The sequence below is a fragment of the Vulpes vulpes genome, chromosome 11, assembly GCF_048418805.1.
Source record: "Vulpes vulpes isolate BD-2025 chromosome 11, VulVul3, whole genome shotgun sequence".
NCBI classification, from domain to species: domain Eukaryota; kingdom Metazoa; phylum Chordata; class Mammalia; order Carnivora; family Canidae; genus Vulpes; species Vulpes vulpes.
The window spans coordinates 26,895,202-26,916,163 of NC_132790.1; the positions used below are offsets into that span (position 1 = coordinate 26,895,202).

Genomic DNA, 20,962 nt, shown 5'->3' on the forward strand with positions numbered 1-20,962 from the left:
TGATGATCCTCCTCCAACACCCATTCACTCCTTCCCACCCATTTACACCAATGCCCTTGGGAGCCAAGCAGGCTTTGCTCCTGTCTGGGCCTCAGGGAGGACAGTGGGCCGGTGGGGGACTCCCTCTGGCTCTCTGTGAGGGTGAGATGGGGGTAAGGATGGCTGAAGATGAAGGGCTGGGCCTATTCTCTTAGCAACCACAGCAGATAGATACCATCACCTCATTTGTTAATGGGGTGACTGAGGCTGTGAGAGGAAGTACCTAGCTCAGGTCCATTAGCCCAGAGAGTGGTAGAACCTGATTTAGAACCCAGGCCATGTGAGGCCATTATAGGACAGTACAAATGCAGGCCTCTTTGACATATTCCTCTTACCACCAGCCTGGTCTACCCCACTGGGGCTGCCAATAGCCCACATGGTATCTTAGTGTGAAATAGTAAGAGGCATGGGAGTCCCCCTTCCTCAAGGCATTTTACCACCATCTGCTAGAAAGTTTGGATAAACACACAATTCTGTGATGTCTACACTGGCAAAGATGGACTGATGGTGATATCTATACTTGGAACCTGACATATGTGGTTTCCTTTTTCACTACACAATCACCTGTGTAGACTATACATGGTAGCCCTGTCTTTTTCCCCTTCTCAGAGGTAATCTGTTGTGAGACTTTATGGATTTTTCTCAACCTTTATACTAATAGATACTTTTAAAAGCTATACATTGAGAATGTGTAAATCATTTTATGTGGTCTTCTAACTAAAATATAATTGGCATCACAGTGGATGTATTACTCTGCAATGTGTTTATTTCACTTATGAGTGTTTGAACTCCGTCTTGCTGAGCCATATAGATCTAGTCTCTCCTTCAACAGGATCTGTGACAGGACCCCAGGTCCCACTCCCCAACCCCTGCTTGTACCAAGAGCATCTACTCACTTCTCTATTTTATATCCTGGCATTTGGCACAAACAGGGTGTGGGCCCTGCAGTGGATAGTCCAAGTCTCTGCCCTCCCATCTCTGAGGCTCTGGGACCTGAGGTTCCTCCAGCAGAGTCCCGGATGTGAATGCAGCAGGGATGAGAGGTATAGCAGTCCCCCCAACCCCTACACCTACCTGATGGTGACATCAGCCTGTAACCCGTACAGCTTCTGCTCTAGGGCCTTCCGGAAGGACATCAGCGTATGCTCTGGGGCCAGCTGGGCAGGAAGGGAGAGCCAACATTTAGCTGATGTACACCTCCCCAGCCAATAAGAACCTGTGTCGGGAGGCTAGAGTAGGCCTGGTGCTAGTTCCCACTCCTCCAGGCAGTGGTTATGGGACCCTGGGCACCCACGCAGATTCTTTGAGGCTCAGTTTCCTCATCTGTTAGATCATGCCTGCCTCAGAGGTTTTTTTGAGGGGAGGAGGCAGGGGTGGTTAGTGTTGACCTATAGAAATGTGGGGGTGTGAGGGCTTTTATATAGTCCTCTGCCTTGTGGCAGTCTTGGGCTGGGGCTATTTCCTCATGGTTATACCCTGGGTCCAGGGGGAAATCCCAGAAGGAGAGGAGAGGGTACTCAGGATGGCAGAGTTTCCACAGGGTTCCTGGTTTTCTCATCTATACAGACATGACAAGACCACCCCCCAGACTGTTACATGGGTTAAAAGCCCCCAACATATTGCCTGATATGCAGTAAGTGCTTAATAAATGACTACTAATATCATAGCATATACATCAAAAGATCTGGTTCTAGCCCTGGCCCTTCCATTAACTAGCTTTGTGACCACCAGTGCATCTCCTTCCCCATTTTCCCCTTGGGGGTGTATACTCCGTGTTCTCTGGATTCACTGGGTCCTTTCAGTTGGGAGAGTGGGAGTTCCAAGTCTCTCTCCCTAGTTGTCTGATCTGAGGACCCTGTCATACCCCTTGTCACCACTGGGGGTCACTACCACACCAAGGATTGGGCTAGGACTCTGCACAGTGTGGGCTGGAAGAGGAAGGACTCCTGGCAGTGAAAGGATGGGCTGCAAGGGGTTCCTGTGGCTGATCTCATTCCCACCGAGACATACTCATGCCCATCTTCTCTCCCTCTGGTCTTGCCGCTCCCACGTATAACACATTCCCACAGCAAGAGCCATGGGGCTGAGAAGGAACAATTCTACTTCCCACTCACCTCACCTCTGCACCTTGGTTTCTTTAGCTTAAAATGGGCTAATGTTATCAAGCTCACAGGTAAGATAAGAGACATCCTTTCTTCCTCCTTCCCTGGGGCAGAGCAGCTTTGGAGGACGTGGCTCCCTTCTCTCAGTCTTGTGGGCTGTGTGAGGCCTCACCCAGAGGCAGAATAGGGTCACAGAGGCATTAGAGACAGGCTTGGACTCTGGAGCTCTTGCCCCTCTCGCCTCTACATGGTCCACACAGCCAGGCCTCTCACAAGTGCCAGAGCTCCCTCGTGGGCTGAGGCTGCAGAAGGTGGACTGTGGGTAGATACAAAGGAGCATGGCAGGGGCTACAAAGACCCCTGGTGGGCGAGGCTTTGTAAACTCATGTCTCCCAGGGGGTAGGTGCCGACCTCCTGGAGAGAGAGACATGGAAACCTGGGCCTCCCTGGCCAGCCTTGGGACTCCAGGAGGGCTCTAAGAAGCAGGCAGGATTTCAGGGTGAATTCTTAATCCCTGCCTGCCTCAGGCCTAAGCCCAAGTGGGGTTCTTTTGTCAAGGAGTGTGTATATGAGGGGCAGTTGTCACAAACTCAGGTGGGCAGGCCACTGTAGTTAAAAGTTCCAACGCTGGAGTTAGTCTGACCAAGTAATAAAGAGCAAACACACACACAGGTGCACCCACATAGGAACCATACACCCAAGGGCACACAGACACCATCTTGAAGACAGCAGTGTGCACTTGGGCTCATCACACACAGATGTGTGGATCCAGAGCCAATGACATACAATGATATGTATTGGTGTAGACACCGATACACGTGCATGCACAGTGAGACACTTGGCTGTGTCAGACACTCGTGCCAGCCCCTCAACAGCCACTGCAAGGATGTAATCACCCAGATGCATGATGTGGGAGATTCTCCAGGACAAATGACTCAGTTTCTTTGACAAATAAACAGCATATGGAAAAAGGGGAGGGGGACTGCTATAAACTAAAAGATAACTTGGAAGACATGTCAGCCAGATGCACCATGTGGACCCCATTTGGAGCCGGATTTTTAACAGCTCAAATACAAAAAAAGTATTTTGAGACAACAAAGGAAAACTGAACATAGATTCAGTATTAGATAATTTTAAACAATTATTATTAATTTGGTTGGATGTAACAGCAGCATTGAGTTGTCATTATGTTAAAAAAAAAAAAAAGTCCTTATGGATTAGAGATACATCCTGAAGGATGTATGGGCAAAATGATACGATGTCTGGGATTTGCTTTAAAATATTACAGCAGAGGGATGCCTGGCTGGCTCAGTCTATGGAGCATATAGCTCTTTTTCCCTTTTTTAAGATTTTATTTATTTATTTTTGAGAGAGGGAGGGAGAGTGAACACATGCGCATGCACACTTGCACACACACACACAAGAGCAGGGAGAGGGGCAGAGGGAGAAGAAGAGGGAGAGAATCCCAAGCAGACTCCATGCCAGGCACAGCACTTGATCCCACAGCCCATGAGATCATGACCTGAGCCAAAAGCAAGAGTCCGATGTCCAACTGACTGAGCCCCAGGCAGTTGGGGCATGCAGCTCTCGATCTCAGGGTCATGAGTTCAAACCCAATGTTGGGTGTAAAGATTGCTTACATAATACATTTTCTTAAAAATCTTAAAATAGGGATGCCTGGGTGGTGCAATCGGTTGAACATCTGACTCTTGGTTTCAGGTCAGGTGGTGATCCCTGAGGTTGTGGGATTGAGCCCTGCATCTGGCTCTGCACTGGGCACGGTATCTGCTTGGGATTCTCTCTCCTTCTCCCTTTGCTCCTCCTGCTTGTGCTCACTCACTCTAAAATAAGTAAATCTTAAAAAAAATATATTGAAAATAGCAGAAAAAAAGTAGGGAGACAGATGAAATAAGAATGGCAAGAGTACTGATAAATGTTGAAGGTGGTCTTGGAGTCTTTGTACTGTTTTTCATTCTATGATTCCTTATACCATTCTTAACACCTCCCACAAATATTAGAGATTTTTCCTACTAAAAAAATGATCTATGCTGGGGCCACTGGCTCCTTCCCAGCTGAGGGAGCAGGTGGGAGTGGGTAATCTGGGTCATGGACAGAGGAGGTGCTATAATCTTAGGCCCCCGCCCACCTGCAGAGGCTGTGCTTCTATGTTATGCTCATGATAGTTTGCAGCATAAGGCACAGAGGGGATTGGTGACCCACCCCACCAAGACACACAGGCAACATGGGGCAAAACTGGACTCCAAATCCAGATCTGTGACTCCATAGCCATGGCCCTTCCATCTGCTTTCCTCCAGGAGGTGCTGGGATCAGCAAAGGGTATGTTGGGAGGGCCCCAGGGTGCAGCTAGGGAACAAGTGTCTGTGTCTTATCTAGTAAATGGGCACAGTAACACCCACCACAGGCAGCAGGGAAGAACCTAAGAGTGATTCACAGCCCCATCAGACTCAACTACCTCCTTTTGTTTTATTTTTTTAAAGATTTACTTATTTATTCAGTCAGAGCGAGAGAGAGGCAGAGACACAGGCAAAGGGAGAAGCAGGCTCCGAGCGGGAAGCCCGATGTGGGACTCCATCCCGGCTCTCCAGGATCACAGCCCGGGCTGCAGGCAGCGCTAAACCGCTGCGCCCCCAGGGCTGCCCAACTACCTCCTTTTAAAAATTACTTTGTCAGGTGCCTTGACTACCCTGAAATTCAGTGATACCATGGAACTCTCAATTACTGGAAAAAAAAAAAAAAAAAATGCTCACGGAGTCTTCAAGTGCCCCCTGGGGGTGGAAAGTGGTACTGCCTCTGTTCAGAATCACATTCCAGGTGCTTCTGGAGAAGGAGCCCCTGGTCCAGAGGAGGGAGAGGGCCTGCCCCAGAAAGCAGAAATGTCTACCTATCCTTTCTGTGCACTAGGCCCATAACCAGGCACTTCACACGTGCTAAGGCCTGCTTCGCATGGGCCATCGGGGCGGACGCTCTGGTTATCTAGGAGAAGGGAACCGGCAGAGCAGATAGGGATCAGTCCAGGCTCCCACAGCTGACAAAAGGCCGAGGAAGAAGGCTCTGAAGCCATCCTCTCAAGCAGAAGGCCTACTGTTTGAGAGGTCACAGGGCTCTGACTTTGACTTCTTCCTCTCTCCAGGTGAACCCCGTGAACACCACTACCTTCCCTTTAGCCGTGGGCTCTGAGCTGCACCTGTCCCTTCAGTGCCAACCACCCCCCCCCCCCAGCCCTGAATGTGTTTCTGCTGCCTCTGGCAACCCAGGGACCTGCTGTCCTCCCCACACCTGGCACCTCTCTCACCTCACCCAGCTCTGCTGGGTCTGGCCCCAGCCTGAAGCCCTCCTGCATCTTCCCTCAGGATAAAAGTTAAATTTTTTAGTAAGATACCTTCAGGGCTCTTCAGGATTCAGTCCATCTAAGATCACTGCTATTACTACATTACACTTACATTCCTTTCCCCACAAGTTCCTCTCTACAAGGAGATGGTTCTTGGCCTGTCTTCCCCAGAATGGTAGCCCCACTCTGCTCCTTTAGGACCCTCAGGGGGCACTCACCATGGGGGCTCCGCGGTGGCCAATGAGGGCAGGCTTGGGGCCCAGGTCCTTTTTCTCCATGATGCAGGGAGAGGAGATGGTGAGAGGGGCCAGGTAGAAGGCAAACACCACGGCAAAGAAGATACAGAGAATGGCCATCTGGGAGGCTGCAGACACCGACTGTGAGTGAGGCTGCCTGGGGAGCTATTTGGCTCCCACAAGGCCCACCCATGAACCCTGGGCAGGTTGGAGGTGAGGGGGGTGGGCAGAAAAATCCACCTGTCAGGACCCAGATACCGAGATGACCCTGCCCCACAGGCAGCCCCCATTCTTGCTGGGATGGCGAGCTTGACTTCTAACACACACAGACAGGCAAAGGAGGGAACACTCAGGGCTGACCAAGGTTGCAGCCCTTGGTGGAACTTGTCGTCCACTCTGAACCAGAACCCCCGCACTGAGAGTGACACCTTATCCCCAGGCTCCCTAGGTGATGTTCATGTGAGGGCCGGGCAAGCTGGTTTTGGTACTCAGAAGGCAGTCATACTTACAGGACCGTTCCGCACGGGCGAACTGTCCGGCCACGATCCAGGAGAGCGCAGTGATGGCAGCTAGGGCCCCCACATGCAGGAATGGTGCCGTGCCCTGGTGTGTGGGAAGGGGCAAGAGGGACCATTGGCTCCCAGCTATGCCCAGCCTCTATCTGTGGGTCAGGCAACTCTATCTCCATTTTTCAGTGGAGGAAACTCTGGGTGCAGAAACCCTGAGCCATAGCCCCCTCCCTGCTCTGACTTGCTGTGTGTCCTGGGCCACTCCCTGCCTCCTCTGGGCCTTTGGAGAGACATAAGTGATAAAAAGGGACTGCCTTGTTTGGAAGGTCCCAAGGAAGGAGCTGCCCACAACCCCCTCACCATCCCCCACCGTCCCCCCTCACTGCCCCCTACTATCCCCCTCACCATCCCCCACCGTCCCCCCTCACTGCCCCCCACTACCCCCTTACCACCCCTCACCGTCCTCCCTCACTACCCCCCATTACCCCCTAACTACCCCCCACCATCCCCTACCATCTCTTACCGCCCCCCCCACTCACCTGCAGGGAGATCAGCAGCACCTCCCACTCGTCCTTCCACAGCTGGGCCACGGCTGACATGGCCACCACTGTGGACACCAGGATGACCACCAGCCCCATCTGGAAGGGGAAGTATCCCCCAACAGAGGGTCAGAGCCAGTGTGCCTGGACAGCCTGAGCATCCCCAGTGTGTGTGTGTGGGGTGGGGCAGGCAGTGGGAGAGCCTGAGAGGTCACAGAGAGGAATGGAGAGTGCAAGAGAGACCCACAGAGCAGGGAGGCACGACTGTAAGGGAGCCATTAGTGACAGTGAGAGGCAGGAGAAGGCAGGGGGACCTCAAGAGAATATGGAAGGGAGGCTGGAGAGGAGAGAAGATGAGAGGCAGCTGGCGGGGAGGTGAGGCACAGCCCAGGGTTCAGCCCCACTGAGGGTGTGAGAAGACACTTGGCCAGTGGGACCTCTCCCGGCCCCAGCCTGTCACGTCCAAGGCCTCTCCTGGCACTGCCAGCACCCCTTGTGGTGAAGGGTGACTTGTCCAGACCGGGGGGGGGGCAGGAGGCTGAGAAGCCAGGTCCCCTGCAAGAGCTGATACCCCCTGGGGGGTATCAAGCAGACGTGAGGCAGGGTTCTGCCCCCAACCCCCTGCCCAGCCCCACCGCCAAGGCTTGCTCCCAGCCCCGGCCTCTGAGCTTCCAGCTTCTGTGTTGGTGGGGGCTGCCCTCTGAGCTGCCTCCCGGAGAAGGTGAGGAGCATAACCCTGAGGGAAGACGAGACAACCTCCACAGGTCAGCGAGCTCTGCGGACAGATGGGATCTGAAACATCTCCTGCAATGCAAGATGCTTCCCCAAACCAAGTGAAGCCTCGTTTCTGACTACTCGGCCCCCAGCCCCCCCCCCCCTCAGTCCAGCCACTTTCCCCTCACTGCCAAGCCTGGCAACTTAAAGCTCAGGTCACACCTCTACCTCCAACCCTCCAACCCCCCAACCCCCATAATCAGCCCGTAGCGCCACCATGGCCTGCCCTGCTGCTGCTGCAAGCTCTCCCCACTGCCCCCAACCCCTTCCTGCAGTGCCTTTTCTGGAGGCAGCAGCCTTCTGAGAGCCCTCCACTAACAGAAGGAGCTTGGATGGTAAGGGCAGAGACAGTGGTTGATCCATCTTTGTTCCCTGCCAGGCAGGGAAGATTCATTCCTGCCTGGGATTAAGTTTTCCTTTGGAGGTTTGTCATTCCAGCCCATCAGCCCAGAAACAAATGTTCCAATAAGAAACAGTAATAAGGCTGAGACGAGTAGGGGCCTTTATGGGCTGTAACATACTGGCCCGGGGGACGCGGGTAAGGGAGAGGCAGGTACACAGAGGGCCAGGGGAGGGATGTCCTGTTTTCCTCATGTTTTTTCTTGTCATGTCCCAGATGAGGTCATTATCACCTTGGGTTTACACATGGGGAAACTGGTGGGCATAAGGGTTTGCTTGCCCTGTAGCTTTGAGGGGGCAGATCCAGAAACAAACTCCATCCTGCCTGTCTCAGGGGTCATGCTCTTTCTGGGCTTTCATGCTGCAGTAGAGGGGGAGGCCAAGGAGTGTGCTCACCGTCTCTGAGAATCCCCCCTCAACACCCAGGCTCCCTGCCCCTCTGCTGCCCCTTCCAGGCAGGCCATGGGCGCTGCCAATGTCTCTGAAGGGTTGTTTCCGCAGTCTTCCTACATTTAACTGATAGTGAAAAGACTGATTTCCCATAATCCTAATGCAATTAAAATTTTTATTCTCTCTGAGTTTTGCAGTTGCTGTCCTGGCAACCATTATGCTCAGCAGCATTACTGCAGTGTTCAGTGTCTGTGAGATCCACATCCCCCCCAATGTCTCAAGCCATGATAACTGCACCGATTTCCAACAACGTAACCATTGTCCCTTGAATCTGACTGGAAAGGATAAAGCCCACCCAGAAGGCCAGTGATGGCTCACTATCCTGCTCTGAAAGTGGTCCTTGGTTTCCTGTGCAGGTGGGATTGTGGTTTGAGAGGACAGCGGGAGGGACGGAGGACACAGGCAAAATATCCGTGCAGTGAGCCTGGCCTGCATGCTGGTGCCTGAGAGGAGTGGGAAGCCAGCCTTGCAATCTTGCAAAAGTGCAGCAGGTGGCTGGAATCTGGGTTCTGTGATCCAAATGGCAGACGTCTGGCCAAGGTTCGGGGCTGCACCAGTCCCATCCTTCAGTTAAATTTCAGCTTTGTGGCCTAATTTGAGGGGCTAGCCCCTTGAAGCAGGTCTCCTGATCTGTGCAATGGGAAGAGCAACTGCCCCCTGAAAGGGGTTTGGGGATAAGGCGGAGAAAGCAAGTGTTGTGCTCATAAGCACAGGGGTTGGCAACAAAATAGTAAATGCAAATGCTTACTAAATGTTAGTGGTATAATTTGAACAAGTGGGCATAATACCAAATGAACAAGATTTTTATTTTATTTTTATTTTTGTAAGATTTTATTTATTCATTCATGAGACAGAGAGAGAGGGAGAGGAGCAGACACAGGCAGAGGGAAAAGCAGGCTTCGTGCAGGAGCCTGACGTGGGACTTGATCCCGGGTCTCCAAGACGCCCCAGGCTGAAGGCGGCGCTAAACCGCTGAGCCACCCGGGCTGCCCGAACAAGATTTTTACAAGGAGTAAACGAAATACTGTGTGGAAAGCGTCTGACACACACAGTAGGCACCCAGGACATGATGGCCACGGCTACTGTGATGAGCATCACCTAGCAGGAGTGTGCCTTCCCGAGCTGCAGCTGGAGGAAGAGAGGCCAGATGCCAGGAAGAACCGGGGAGCCTGGGCTGGTTGTTTGGAGGGCAGTCTGAATTCATAGGGAGCGCTGATGCAGGGAATGTGATAGGATGGCCCCCAGAGGCATTGCTGGGGCCTGGGCTGAGGGCAGAAGCACAGGCCCTGCCCCAGCACACAGTAACTGATGGGTGTGACTGTGCCCAGTCCTCCTCCCTGGGCTGCAGCTTGGGTCACTGACAGACACCTCCTTTAGGCAGGCCCTGGGCTGGGCGCTGCTGCCACTGTGGCAGAGGCCTCAGACAAGGCCACAGATTGGGGCAGTGGAGTGTGATCAGTGCCAGGACGAGGAACAGCCTGGGGAGGTAGGAGCTGTGATCAAAGCCCCTCATGGCAGTGACGTCTGAACTGATTCTGGAGTGCTGCGTGGGGCAGGAAGGGGGGCATCTCAGGGAAGGGATCTCCTGTTTACTGGAAAGTCCCAAGTACACTTCAACCTTCTCATCCTCTGGGCCCCTGCCTGGACTTGTCTCCTGTTTCTGGGAAACAAGCTTTGAGAGGACTGGGGAGGAAGGGGAAGGTCCCCAAGTGGACACCCAGATCCGCTCACAGTACCCTGCCTGCCCTAAATGGCTCCTGTTCTGGACCATCCTAGGCCCCTTTGTTCTGCAGCCTGCCCCTAATCAGGACCCCGGGGAACCAGAGACTCTCAAAATAAAGATAATGATTAAAACATAAAACTGTAGTACGTAAAGCAGTACAATACTGGGCATGAGACTGGAGAGATAAGTGGAAGTAAATAAAAACCTCAGAAATAGATCTTTTTTTTTTTTAGTAGGCTCCATGCCCAAGGTGGAGCCAAATGTGGGGCCTGAACGCATAACCCTGAGATCAAGACCTGAGCTGAGATCAGGAGTCAGGTGCTTAATTGACTAAGCCATGCAGGTGCCCCCAGATCTATGTATATTTTAAAAATTAGTCTAATATAAAAGTGTCATCTCAAATTAGAGGGAAAGAATGGATTACTGAACAGAGAGTCGAGTCAGGACCTAGGAAGCCATCTAAAAAAGAAGAAAAATCACACGATACCCTCAAATAACTTCCAGAAAGCTAAAATAAGTAAATATTAAAAAAAAAAAAAGTAGAAACCTACAGTTACCAAGTGATACCAACACAGAAATTTTTTATAACCTTGGAGTGGGAAAGACTTTTCTAAGGCTGACACAAAACCCAGGAGACATAAAAGAGATGACACATTCACATCCTGAAGAATAAAAAAGTTCCTATGGCAAAAATACAAGCCCAGTTGAAAGATGAATTGGGAAGAATTATTTGCAGTTCAGTGGTCAAAGGGCTGATTTTCTGAATCCATAAAGCACTCCTACAAATTAGTAAGCAAAAAGCAAATCCCACCGCAAAAAGGGGCAAAAGAGATGAAAAGCCAGTTTACAGAAAAGGAAACTAAGTGACATGACTTCTAGCATGTGGAAAATGCTGAATCTAAGTCATCGAGAGAGAAATGTACAGTAAACTACTGGCAGCATCATCCTCACCCATCAGACTGGCCAAAGTCAAGAAATCTGGGAATGCTTTACGGCAAGGGTGTTTTCTTAGCCCAGACTGGAGGGCATGTGTCGCTGGCCCTGGGCCAGAAGGCCGAGTGGCAAGAACTAGTGAGAGTGCAGACTCTTGACCACACACTTCCCCGCCCAGCTCACTGCCACACTGTGTGGGCAAGGAAGTGAGAACTCTGGGATCCGGGGCAGGTGCATCAGCCTGGAATGAGGGACGGGGTGGGGGGGGGGGGCGGGGTACAGGAGCCAGGATGGACACCCGTGGGGACACTCTGGTTTTGCCAAGGTGCAGAAAATACTTTTTTAAATTTTTTTTTTTTTTTATTGGGCACCTGGGTGGCTCAGTGGTTGAGTGTCTGCCTTTGGCTCAGGTTGTGATCCCGGAGTCCTGTGATTGAGTCCTGCATTGGGCTCCTTGCAGGAACACTCTTCTCTCTTTGCCTGTGTCTCTGCTTCTCTCTGTGTCTCTCATGAATAAATAAATAAAATCTTTTTTAAAAAATGATCAACAAGATAAAAAAAAGATTTTTAAGAATTTATTTGAGAGAGCAAGCTAGCAAAAGAGAGCAGGGGCAGGGAGGAGAGGAAAAGGCAGATTCCCTGTGAGCACCAAGCCCCACTTGGGGCTCCGTCCTGTACCCTGAGATCATGACCTGAACTGAAGCCAGACACTTAACCCAACCTACTGAGCCAGCCAGGTGCCCCCCAAGGTGCAGAAGACAGGGAGAAGGCTAGTACTTGTAGTCAAGGGAGGAGGAGAAAGGAAATGTATTTGCCTCTTTGCACGTACTTAGAGTACCTCTAGAAAGATAGTAGGGAGATTCACACTGCATAACTTTTTCGTACCTTTTAAATTTTGAACTGTGTCAGTGTATTAGATGGTCAAAAATTGGTTTAAAACAAAGAAGGATAGGATTCTTTAGAATCTTAGGATCAAGTGATAGAATCTTTGAAGCAGAAGAGTAGAATTTCCAGTCCCTGCTTGAATCTTCCGACCCCCAGGTACTCCCTCCATCCTGGTGCAGCAGGGCCAGCTGTGGATCAGCTCGGCCTGCAAAGCCCCTCCTCGTGCTGAGATCTCATGGGAGGGCATGTAGGGGAGAGGAAGGCAGGACTGGCACCCCAGGAGCTGGCCCTGGGGCACATGAAGGCATCTGATCCTCCCAGACCTAGGGGACGACTCCCTGTACTGATCTGCTACCCAGGCTGGCTTCATGCCTCTGGAGGCCTCTCCTCCAGGATCAAGGAAGTGTGACCTGACCTGCTGAGAACCAGGCATGAGCCAGAAGAGGTAACCACAGTGGGTGCCAGCCCCACCTGGGGTGCCAGCTAATGCAGTTCTTTCAAGTGTCAGCTGCCCAGCCGGGAGAAGAAAGTGCCCCATGAGGGGACCTTCAAAAGCCCAGAGGAGACTTCAAGATAGTGTGACAAGCAGGAGGAAGGGGGAAGGCTGCTGGCTGGCCTTCACTCCTCTCAGACTCAAGTTACCAGGATCTGACTCCCCCATGCCTGACTTCAGAGGCCCCCTGGATGCCCCCTGGCACCTGCCACTCCACACAGCCTAGCTTCTTGCCCTGTCCTCCTCCTGGTTCCTGCTCCATGTCTGCCTTCTAGCAGGAAGTGAGCCCCTCCCCTTGTCACTCTGCACCCCTCTCATGGGCTCACAGTTACTTCTGGACATATCTTCCCCTTCCTAAAAAGCATGCTCAATTTGAGCCACGCTCTGGTAAAAAGAGACACCTAGGCTCCCTCTGCACCCCACATGCTCCGGGGAAGGAGGGGCTCTCATGGTCGGCTTTGTGCCACACTCCATGCCAGCTGAGGCCTCAGGAAGGGCAGGCATCGGCCACATGCATTCACATGTGTGCAATGAGTGGCCTGAGCACTAAGCCTTGGAATGTATGAAGCCTCCCCACTTTAGGCCCCACCCTGAGTGGGGCCCGGGGGACACAGAGATGGGCAAAGCCAATCTGGCCTGCAAGGAGCTCCCAGACTGGGGAGGGTCGGTGTGGGGGGGCCAGGTGGAAGTGGACAACACAGATGCTAAGGACCGGCAGGGGAGCTGGTCAGGGCCAGGGGAGACTGAGCAGCGTGTGGGTGGGGGACGCAAATGAAGAAAGGAGTCCAAAGGAGAGAGAGAGGGAGGGCAGGAGCAAAGAGGTAAAGTCAAGAAGAAGCAGCCACACCAGGAGGGCCCAGGCTGTCTCATGCAGCAGAAGTGGAGATGACTGTCCCATGCCAGCATTTGGGAGGCATGAGCAGGGCCCAAGTCATGCAGGGCCTTAGTGGGGGAGGTGGGATCACCCTGGGAGCAAGGGGAGTGGTGGGAAGGGCTCTGAGTTGGGAATAACATCACCATGTGAGTTTAACCATATTGAAGAATGAAGAGGGTGGGGGCTGGGGCTGTGACCTGTGCTGGCCAATTGGCAGCTACAGAGCCAGGATCCTAATAAGTGGGAGACCCTGAGCAAGTTTCTTAAACTCATGGTACCTCAGTCTTTCCAGCTGCAAGATGGGATGATAAGTCCCTCCATCATAGGGTTACCATGAGGGTTAAATGAGTTAACATCAGCCAACCTATGAGAACAGTGCCAGCTACAGAGTGAGTACTCTGGTAGCTGTCTGAACGACTGTAAGGGCAATCCAGAGGAGGGATGGCCTCCTTCCAGGGAGGAAGGATGGCGTGTCCAAGCTCTTCCTCTGCTGCCACAGCCTGCAGCCCCCCTTCCTTCTCCCAGCCCCCATGGAGGTTGCCCTTACCTTGTGCAGCCAATGGAGGTTCATCTGCTGCCCCACGGCGATGTGACATAGTGCTAGGACCTGAGGATGGGGCCCACAGGGTAGCAGTCAGGTACCATGTGGGCCCCGAAGGTTTTTGCTGGTTCCCACACGCCCGTTGGCAGTCAACAAACTGCAGTGGGGCAGGCAGTGGGAATGCTCAGCCCAGCCCAAGCCTGGCCACCTCCCAGGTTATTCTAGGCCCCTAGGCTCCTCCTCCTCTACAATTTCTCCCTCAAGAGGTCACTGGACCCTGCTGCACTTGGGCTGCCCGGTAAAGGTTTTAGGAGTTTGAGGCCCCAGGGTTCTGAAGCAGACTTGAGCCTCATCCCCAGAAAGCCCCCAGCCCAGCATGGGAATTGACCTGAGTCTGAGGGAATAGAGAATTGGGAGAAGTTTCTGGAAGAGACAGTCTGCAGTGGGCCCTAACAGAAAGACGGTTCTCACTGGGTCAGGAGGAAGACGTTCCAGGATGGGGCAAAAGCAAGATGACCTCCGACCCCAGAGGTGCAGCAGGCTAAGGGGCTCTGGGAAAAAGCCAGCTTCCCCCTTTAGACCAGGGTAACCCTCCATCGGCCCGGCCTGTGCAAGCTGCCTCCCTCCCCCTGGGAGCAGGGCTGCCTGCCCTCTGGGACGGCCCCACATACCAGGAGGCCCGCGATGTAGGTGAAGGCGGCAGCTGTGGTCATGAGGATGGGCACGGACCAGTCACTCCAGTAGCCCATGCGGTTGTAGAGGTACCTGCCAGGAGGAGAAGAGGTCAGACCTGCACCAGGGAACCAGGAGGCTACCCTGGGCCAGCAGGCCATCAGCGCTCACAGCCAGCCTCAGTGACCAGGCCTTGGACCCCTCAGTAATGATATCACAGTCTCCGTGCTCACCAGTGAGGCCTGTCCAGGGCTCACAATGGACCCCGGGGCAGGCCAAGAAGCATAAAGAAGAAAACAACAGTTCTCCATATTTCTGCAGCCCAGAAGTAACTATTAGCAAGACTTTGCATACTTTTCTTCCAGTGGGTTTCCCATGGTTATATATTTATAAAATAGCAAAGCCAGGACCTTGCCATGTCCAGCACATGCTCAGCTTGGGTTTCGGAGGGAGGTGCAGAGGGTTCAGATCCCCACTCTCTGCCTCTTACTGGCTTGCAGAGGTGACAGGCTTCCCTGATTCTAAGACGCCATTGACTGTGACATTCATCTTAATTTCGATGCTAAAATGTGAAAGTCTGGGGGTCTTAGGATTGATAAATTGGAATCCCAGACTTCTCTGAGCCTTAGCTTCTTCATCTGTAGGCTGGAGAGAACAAAGTGTCCTTCACGGGGCTTCCAGAGCACGAAAGGAGGCAAGGCACGTGGTAGTACTCAGTCAGTTCTCTTCTCATTATTAACACAAGAATTTACTGATGTCAGTAAAAATCCCAAGGAAATGTGATTTTTGAAAAGCCATGTGTCTGCTGAATTAATGTGCCATATGTAGTCAACTTTCTACTAATGAAAACAGATTGCAATGATTCACTCTTATAAATGAACACAAAAAAGAAAATTTTGCATATAGCTCTATTATTTTCTTAGGCTCCTACAAATAGAATCATAGGCCAAAGGGAATGAACTTTTTAAGGCTCCTGAGCGCTACTGCTGAGCTGCTCTCCAGAAAGACTGAGCCACCTGCATCCTCCCTGGACAGCTGGGGACACTGAAGCTCAGAGAAGACAGCAGTTCACCCAGAGTAGTCAGAGAATGTGAGCCGGCCCCAGGTGCTTTCCAGCCTGCTGCCACCTTTGGCCTGGGCAAGGGGCTGGGAGGAGACACCAGGAGGACACTCTGGGGCACCTGCCCTTCCCTGACCCTCATCCTCAGTTGCAGGTGAAAATCTGCTGCTTAGAAGACCACTGAGTGCACCCTTCTCACCATACAGCTGGAGAAACTGAGGCCCAAAGAAGGGCAGGACCTGCTCCTTGGGAATGACTCCTGAGAGCTGTTTGGTGACACTTGTCTCTCACTTTTGGCAGGGAGCCCTCCTGGAGAGCAGCGCCCACACGGCCCCCTCCCTGGCTCTCTGCATCCAGCCCTGACCACCTGCCTCTTGCTCATGTCCTCTCACTTGTGTGAACCATCCCCAGACGCTGTCAAGACCAGGAGGGCCGGGCCGGGGTCTCCTGAATCCCAGCACCAACTCCAACAAACTGAGAGGACAGGCTGAGGGAGCTACGGGTCTTGAGGCCATCGCTAAGTCCCAGGCAGGCCTTCCCCCTGCAGCCTCCCCAACAGGGCAGGCACCTGTGCTCTGCTTGAGCTGTCCAGTGACAGGGCGCTCACTCTAGGCAGAGGGAGGTAGTTCTGTGGACAGTGTGATCCAGTCAGCCACGCTCAGGTCCCTGCCTGCCTCTTGCTGTGTGACTTTGGAAAGTTTACGTAACCTCTCTGAGCTTCAGTCTCCTCAGACGGTCCTCAAACTATTTTGGCACTAACTGGTTTTGTGGCCACGGGTGAGTCCTGCCCTCTCTGGGCCTTAGTTTCCCCCTATGTACATGATGGGGGTAGACCGGGCGAGCTCCCAGGAAGCAGCCCTCCAGTTCAGCCCAGTCCAAAGTCTGCAGTGGAGGGCCAGCAGGGAAGCAGGGAATGTTTCCATTTATGCACAACAGTGCTTTGGGTATCTGTGAGGATGAATAATTGATTTATGGCATTTAATAAAGGCCAGAGGCCACCTCTGGGACTCAGGCTCATCTTGCCAGGCTGCAGGGGGACAGCGGCACATCCTTTATTGTGCTCATTAATAACAGGGGCACAGCCTTGTGCCATGCAGAGGGGAGTGGATGCCCAGATTCCACTAATGGCATCTTAGGATCATCTCAGAATCCTAGAACCACAGCACTTCAGAAGCCCAGAGTCCTGGAAATCCCAAATTCTAACTTCATGGCCACCTTCCAGCTGGAGCTCTGGCCTCCCAGGAAGCAGCCCTGAGGGTGATGTAGAGCTCTGGGCCCTCGTATGGTCATCATCTCTTTTCATCCTCAGAAAGACCTTATGACAGTGGAGTTATCCCATTTTATAGAAGAGGAAACTGAGCCTAAGAGGGGCTCAACTTAGTGTGCTCATGGTCACGGTGAACTGAGCTGAACTTCCAACAGGATGGAGAGTGAGGAGGCCTGGCTTCCAAGCCCCACATCTGCTCCCACTGGCTGTGTGACCTGGGGCCTCCGTTTCCATGCCTGTCAGTGGAGGAGTTCCCCACCAGAACCCAGGGAACTTACCCCCTTCCTGTGCCCTTCACTGTCTGACAAAGGTAGGCAGCGGAGGCAGTGAGGAAGAAGCAAGTACCCTGGTGCTCTGGTATCAGCCTCAGGTGGCCCTGCCCTTGGACCTGAGGAGTGCTGAGCTACCCTAGAACCGTAGTATCTGCTAGCCCTGCCCCAGGTCCTGCTTAGGGATTTCAAATGCCTGGGGGCTGGGGTCACCTCCTCTGCCGAGGCCCTGGCCTTTCTGGGCCTTGGGATTCTTGTCCACAATGAGGTCCAGAGACCCCAGCCTCCTGTTCCTATTTTCCATGACAGCTCAGCAGGAAAGAGTTCCCTGTTCTCCCCAGTGGCTCTCAGCTCCTGCAAGGCCTTTATGCTTTCCAGAGGATCACCCTGTCCCCAAAAGGCATACACAAGCTCTGGGGCCCAGCCTGGGAGACAGGTTCAAACCAAAGCCCCCCCGTTCTAGCCCAAGGTCCAGGCCCCCATGTCCCCTGTCCACCCCATACCCACTCACCAGTTGAATTCATCGTAGTCATTGTGCACTTCCCACCAGAAGTAGAGCCAGGTGAGTGTGAGGCCGAAGGTGAAGGTGAGGAGCAGGAACCAGAGGCGTTCCCACTGGAAGAGCAGAGCAAGGAAAGGAGACAAGTGAGGTCAGCGGCTGGCCCCTTGGGCCACCTCCCACCTAGAATGTTCTTCTGACCTCCCCCTTTATAGCTAAACCTGCCAAGCAGGGATTGCTTCTACCCTATTCATCCTGGTGGGGACCTGCCCAACACCCAAAATAGTAGGGAGCTAGGAGCAGCATTAGGGGTCTGCCCCAGGGGTCTTCTGTTCCTCTTTGGCTGAAGCCTTTCCAGGGTGCACCAGCTTCCCCATTCTGGTGATGGCCCCCAGGAGCAAAGGCCACATGTGCCCTAAGCCTTGGCACCAGCATGGTCCTCTGAAGCCTGTGAGGTTACATCCCTCACCTCCTTCCCTTCGCACACACACCTGCAGTGTAGATGTTGCTTCTCACCCCTGCCTCATGCTACTCAAACACACTGAGGCTCAGAGAGGTGAAGCAACTTGCCCTAGTCACACAGCAAGGAAGCAGAGGATTAAAGACCAGCACCCCAGTCTCTGGACTTGAAGCATTGTGTTCCCCCACCACCACCAGGTGTCAGCCCCTCAGGGCTGGGCCATGTAGCCATGCCTTCCCCCCCCCCACCCCCCCCACCCCCGTTCCTGCAGGGATGGGGGTCCCCCCCCCCATTGCTGCTTCCGGAGAGGTCTGCAGGCACTTCCGGCTGGGCCCTCAGGTTTATCCCTGCTTTCGTCTGTCCCCTTATCTCAGAAGCACAACAAGCTGGGAACATCCTGCTCTCTGGGAAACTGCTGAGATCATCAGAACAATCCAACAGCCTTTGAGGGGAAGTCAGTGCAGAAAAGAACCTTGGGGGACTGCAGGGCTTGGGTGGCCCAAGCATCTCTTGCCTGGCCACTGCCCAGAACCCTTGCAAGCTCCCTGCAGCTCCCCTAGGCTTCTTTGATCCTTCTAGCCCAGAGGCATGGTTCTAACCCTGGTGTAACCTCTTGATGGTGCTCCTCACTGCTTAGCCAGGTAGGGAGGTCCCTCTGGGGGTGCTCCCCTCACCCCCCCAGCTGCATCCCCTTCCCCAACCAGTTCCCTCACCCTGGAAGAGTCACTGCACCCTGGCTTATTTGCTTATTTCTTGGACTCCACCTCCGCCACCCATGGCATCAGTGCATCTGTCTTTAAACTCATGCCCTGTGCACCGTGGTCCTCTCCTGTGACTGTGTCTCCCAAATGACTGTGTGATCTACAAGGACACTCCCTTACAATTTATGACTGTAGGCAGGAACACACATATAAGAGGAGGGAAAGTTCATTCACTGCCCAGGACACCTCCATCCCATGCCACCAAGAGACACCGCAGTGGAGCGGTTATACGTACAGTGTCTGGAGCCAGACTCCCCATTTACCACTTACAAGCCATATGGCCTCAGGCATTACAAGCTGATGTAACCCCACTGTGCCTAGTTTATTCGTGTGTGTGGTGAGGAGAATAGTAGTACTGACACCGTGGGGTCGATTTGAGGATCAAATGAGATAATACAAGCCATGTTCTCAGAACCAGGCCCGCACGGTCAGTGCTCTAGCAGTGCATCTTCAAGCACGCTCTGCCTCTCCCAGCATGTGGGAAAGGCCCTTAGACCCGGATGAGCCATGATGATCCACACTGAGCACCCACTCCATGCCTAGGCCTGGGCAAGGGGGTCCAAGCTTGGGTGACAGTTAAAGCAGCCTCCTCCGCTCACCGTCATGTACAGAGCCAGGCTGCCTTGCTTTGCCCCACTTTGCACATAAACAGATGTGGAGGTGACAACTCCCTGAAACCAGCTTTCCAGCAGGTGGTGGTGGGTGGCTTCTCAGGCAGTAGACCACTTGCGTCTGTCCCACCCAGACAGAGGATGGCACGAGCCCCAGCTCCAGGCCCATGAGGCTCAGCCTTGCTAGGGAGTGGAGAAACCCCAGATAGAGGCAGGGCAAGCCATGGGCCTTCCTGGAGCATGGGAACCCTGACAGCCACCAAAGAACCTGCGTGGCTGGGACCATTCGGGGGAACAGAGAGGAGCCACAGTACAGCCGTGGGGCTGAGGGCTGTGGGATGCCACGTCTGAGCCAGCACTCCCCCGCCCAGCTGACCTAGCATCCCCCAGGCCTTGACTTTCTCAAAGTCCCTCTTGCTGCCTCCAGTCCTTATTTGCTCGTAACTAAGAATTCATTCACCCCCATTCCTGCAGAGTGCAGCTGGCTGGTCCCAGGCCAGCTTAAACATCGGTCTTCCAAGACTGATCCACCTCCGGTCATGTCATGCCCCAGCTCAGGAATCTCGCTGGCTTTAGCCCTCACCTCTGCCCCCTAACAGGCACTTTCCAGCCCAGGCACCAAATCACCCGCAGTTCCTCAAACAGGCTCTTTCAAGCCCCATGCTTCTGCACAAACCATTCCCTCCATTTAGAAGGCAATTCCTCCTCCCAAGGCCTTCCCTGTCCTGGCAGGGTGAATCTCCTCTCCACGGAGGTTCCACAGCCCCGGCCCCCATGTCTGTCCTGGCACAGACCCCACAGTTCTGTAACTGTCCCTATGTGCTGGTCTCCTCTGCTGTACTGTAAGCACCTTCCAGATCTGGGGGGGGGGGGGGTGTCTTCATAGTCCCAGGGTAGGGAGGGAACCTAAGCAAGTTTTGATAGTGAAATGGTAGGTGAGAAAAGACCCTTTCTCCAGCTCCAGCATGAGGATGTCACCCAGGAGAGATTTCACTGGGGTCTTACCATCCCACCCCCGACAGAGGGGACCCCCAGCTGGCAGCAGTGAGCGGCTGTCTGTCTGCAGAGCTTGCTCCACTTCAGCAGGGGCAAAGCTGCTGCACGTCTGGCCAGCAACAAGGTTCTGCGAGGGCTCTGGGTGAAGGGTGAGCCCCAGCCCATGATGGGTCCAGTCCCAGGCAAGCAGTCTGGAATTCGGGACAGTGGCACGTTAGAGAACCTCCTACAGGTGCTGGCCAGGCGAGGTGTGACGCGGGCCCCAGGGGCAATTCTGGCAGGTGGCCAGGAAGACCATGGGTGTTGGGGGGCCCTGCGCACTAAGGCCACTGTCCCCACCTGGCCAGATCCTGACAGCAGGGCAGGAGGGACGGCAAGAATGTAGAGCTACCCTAATGAAGCTGGACACTGGCCCAGATGAGAAAATTTGAGCTGGCAAGTGGGTGAGGCACCCAGGGTCGGGCAGAGATGGAGGCCAGGCCTAAGGATCAGAACCAGGCAGGAGCTGGGGGTGGGGGCCA

At 53.5% G+C, this 20,962-nt stretch overlaps 1 protein-coding gene across 2 annotated transcripts in view; it reads right to left on the reverse strand.

The window, feature by feature from the left end:
• GDPD5 (glycerophosphodiester phosphodiesterase domain containing 5) overlaps window positions 1–20,962 on the reverse strand; it is an 85,833-nt gene that overhangs the window by 10,041 nt on the left and 54,830 nt on the right. For both annotated transcript variants that reach the window (XM_026010457.2, XM_026010455.2), the window contains exons 4-10: window positions 17,626–17,729; window positions 14,518–14,611; window positions 13,853–13,912; window positions 6,775–6,873; window positions 6,236–6,329; window positions 5,709–5,854; window positions 1,114–1,196 (exon numbers count right to left, since the gene is read on the reverse strand). In XM_026010457.2, coding sequence (XP_025866242.1) covers window positions 1,114–1,196; window positions 5,709–5,854; window positions 6,236–6,329; window positions 6,775–6,873; window positions 13,853–13,912; window positions 14,518–14,611; window positions 17,626–17,729 — 680 coding nt within the window. The remainder of the gene's footprint in view (window positions 1–1,113; window positions 1,197–5,708; window positions 5,855–6,235; window positions 6,330–6,774; window positions 6,874–13,852; window positions 13,913–14,517; window positions 14,612–17,625; window positions 17,730–20,962) is intronic.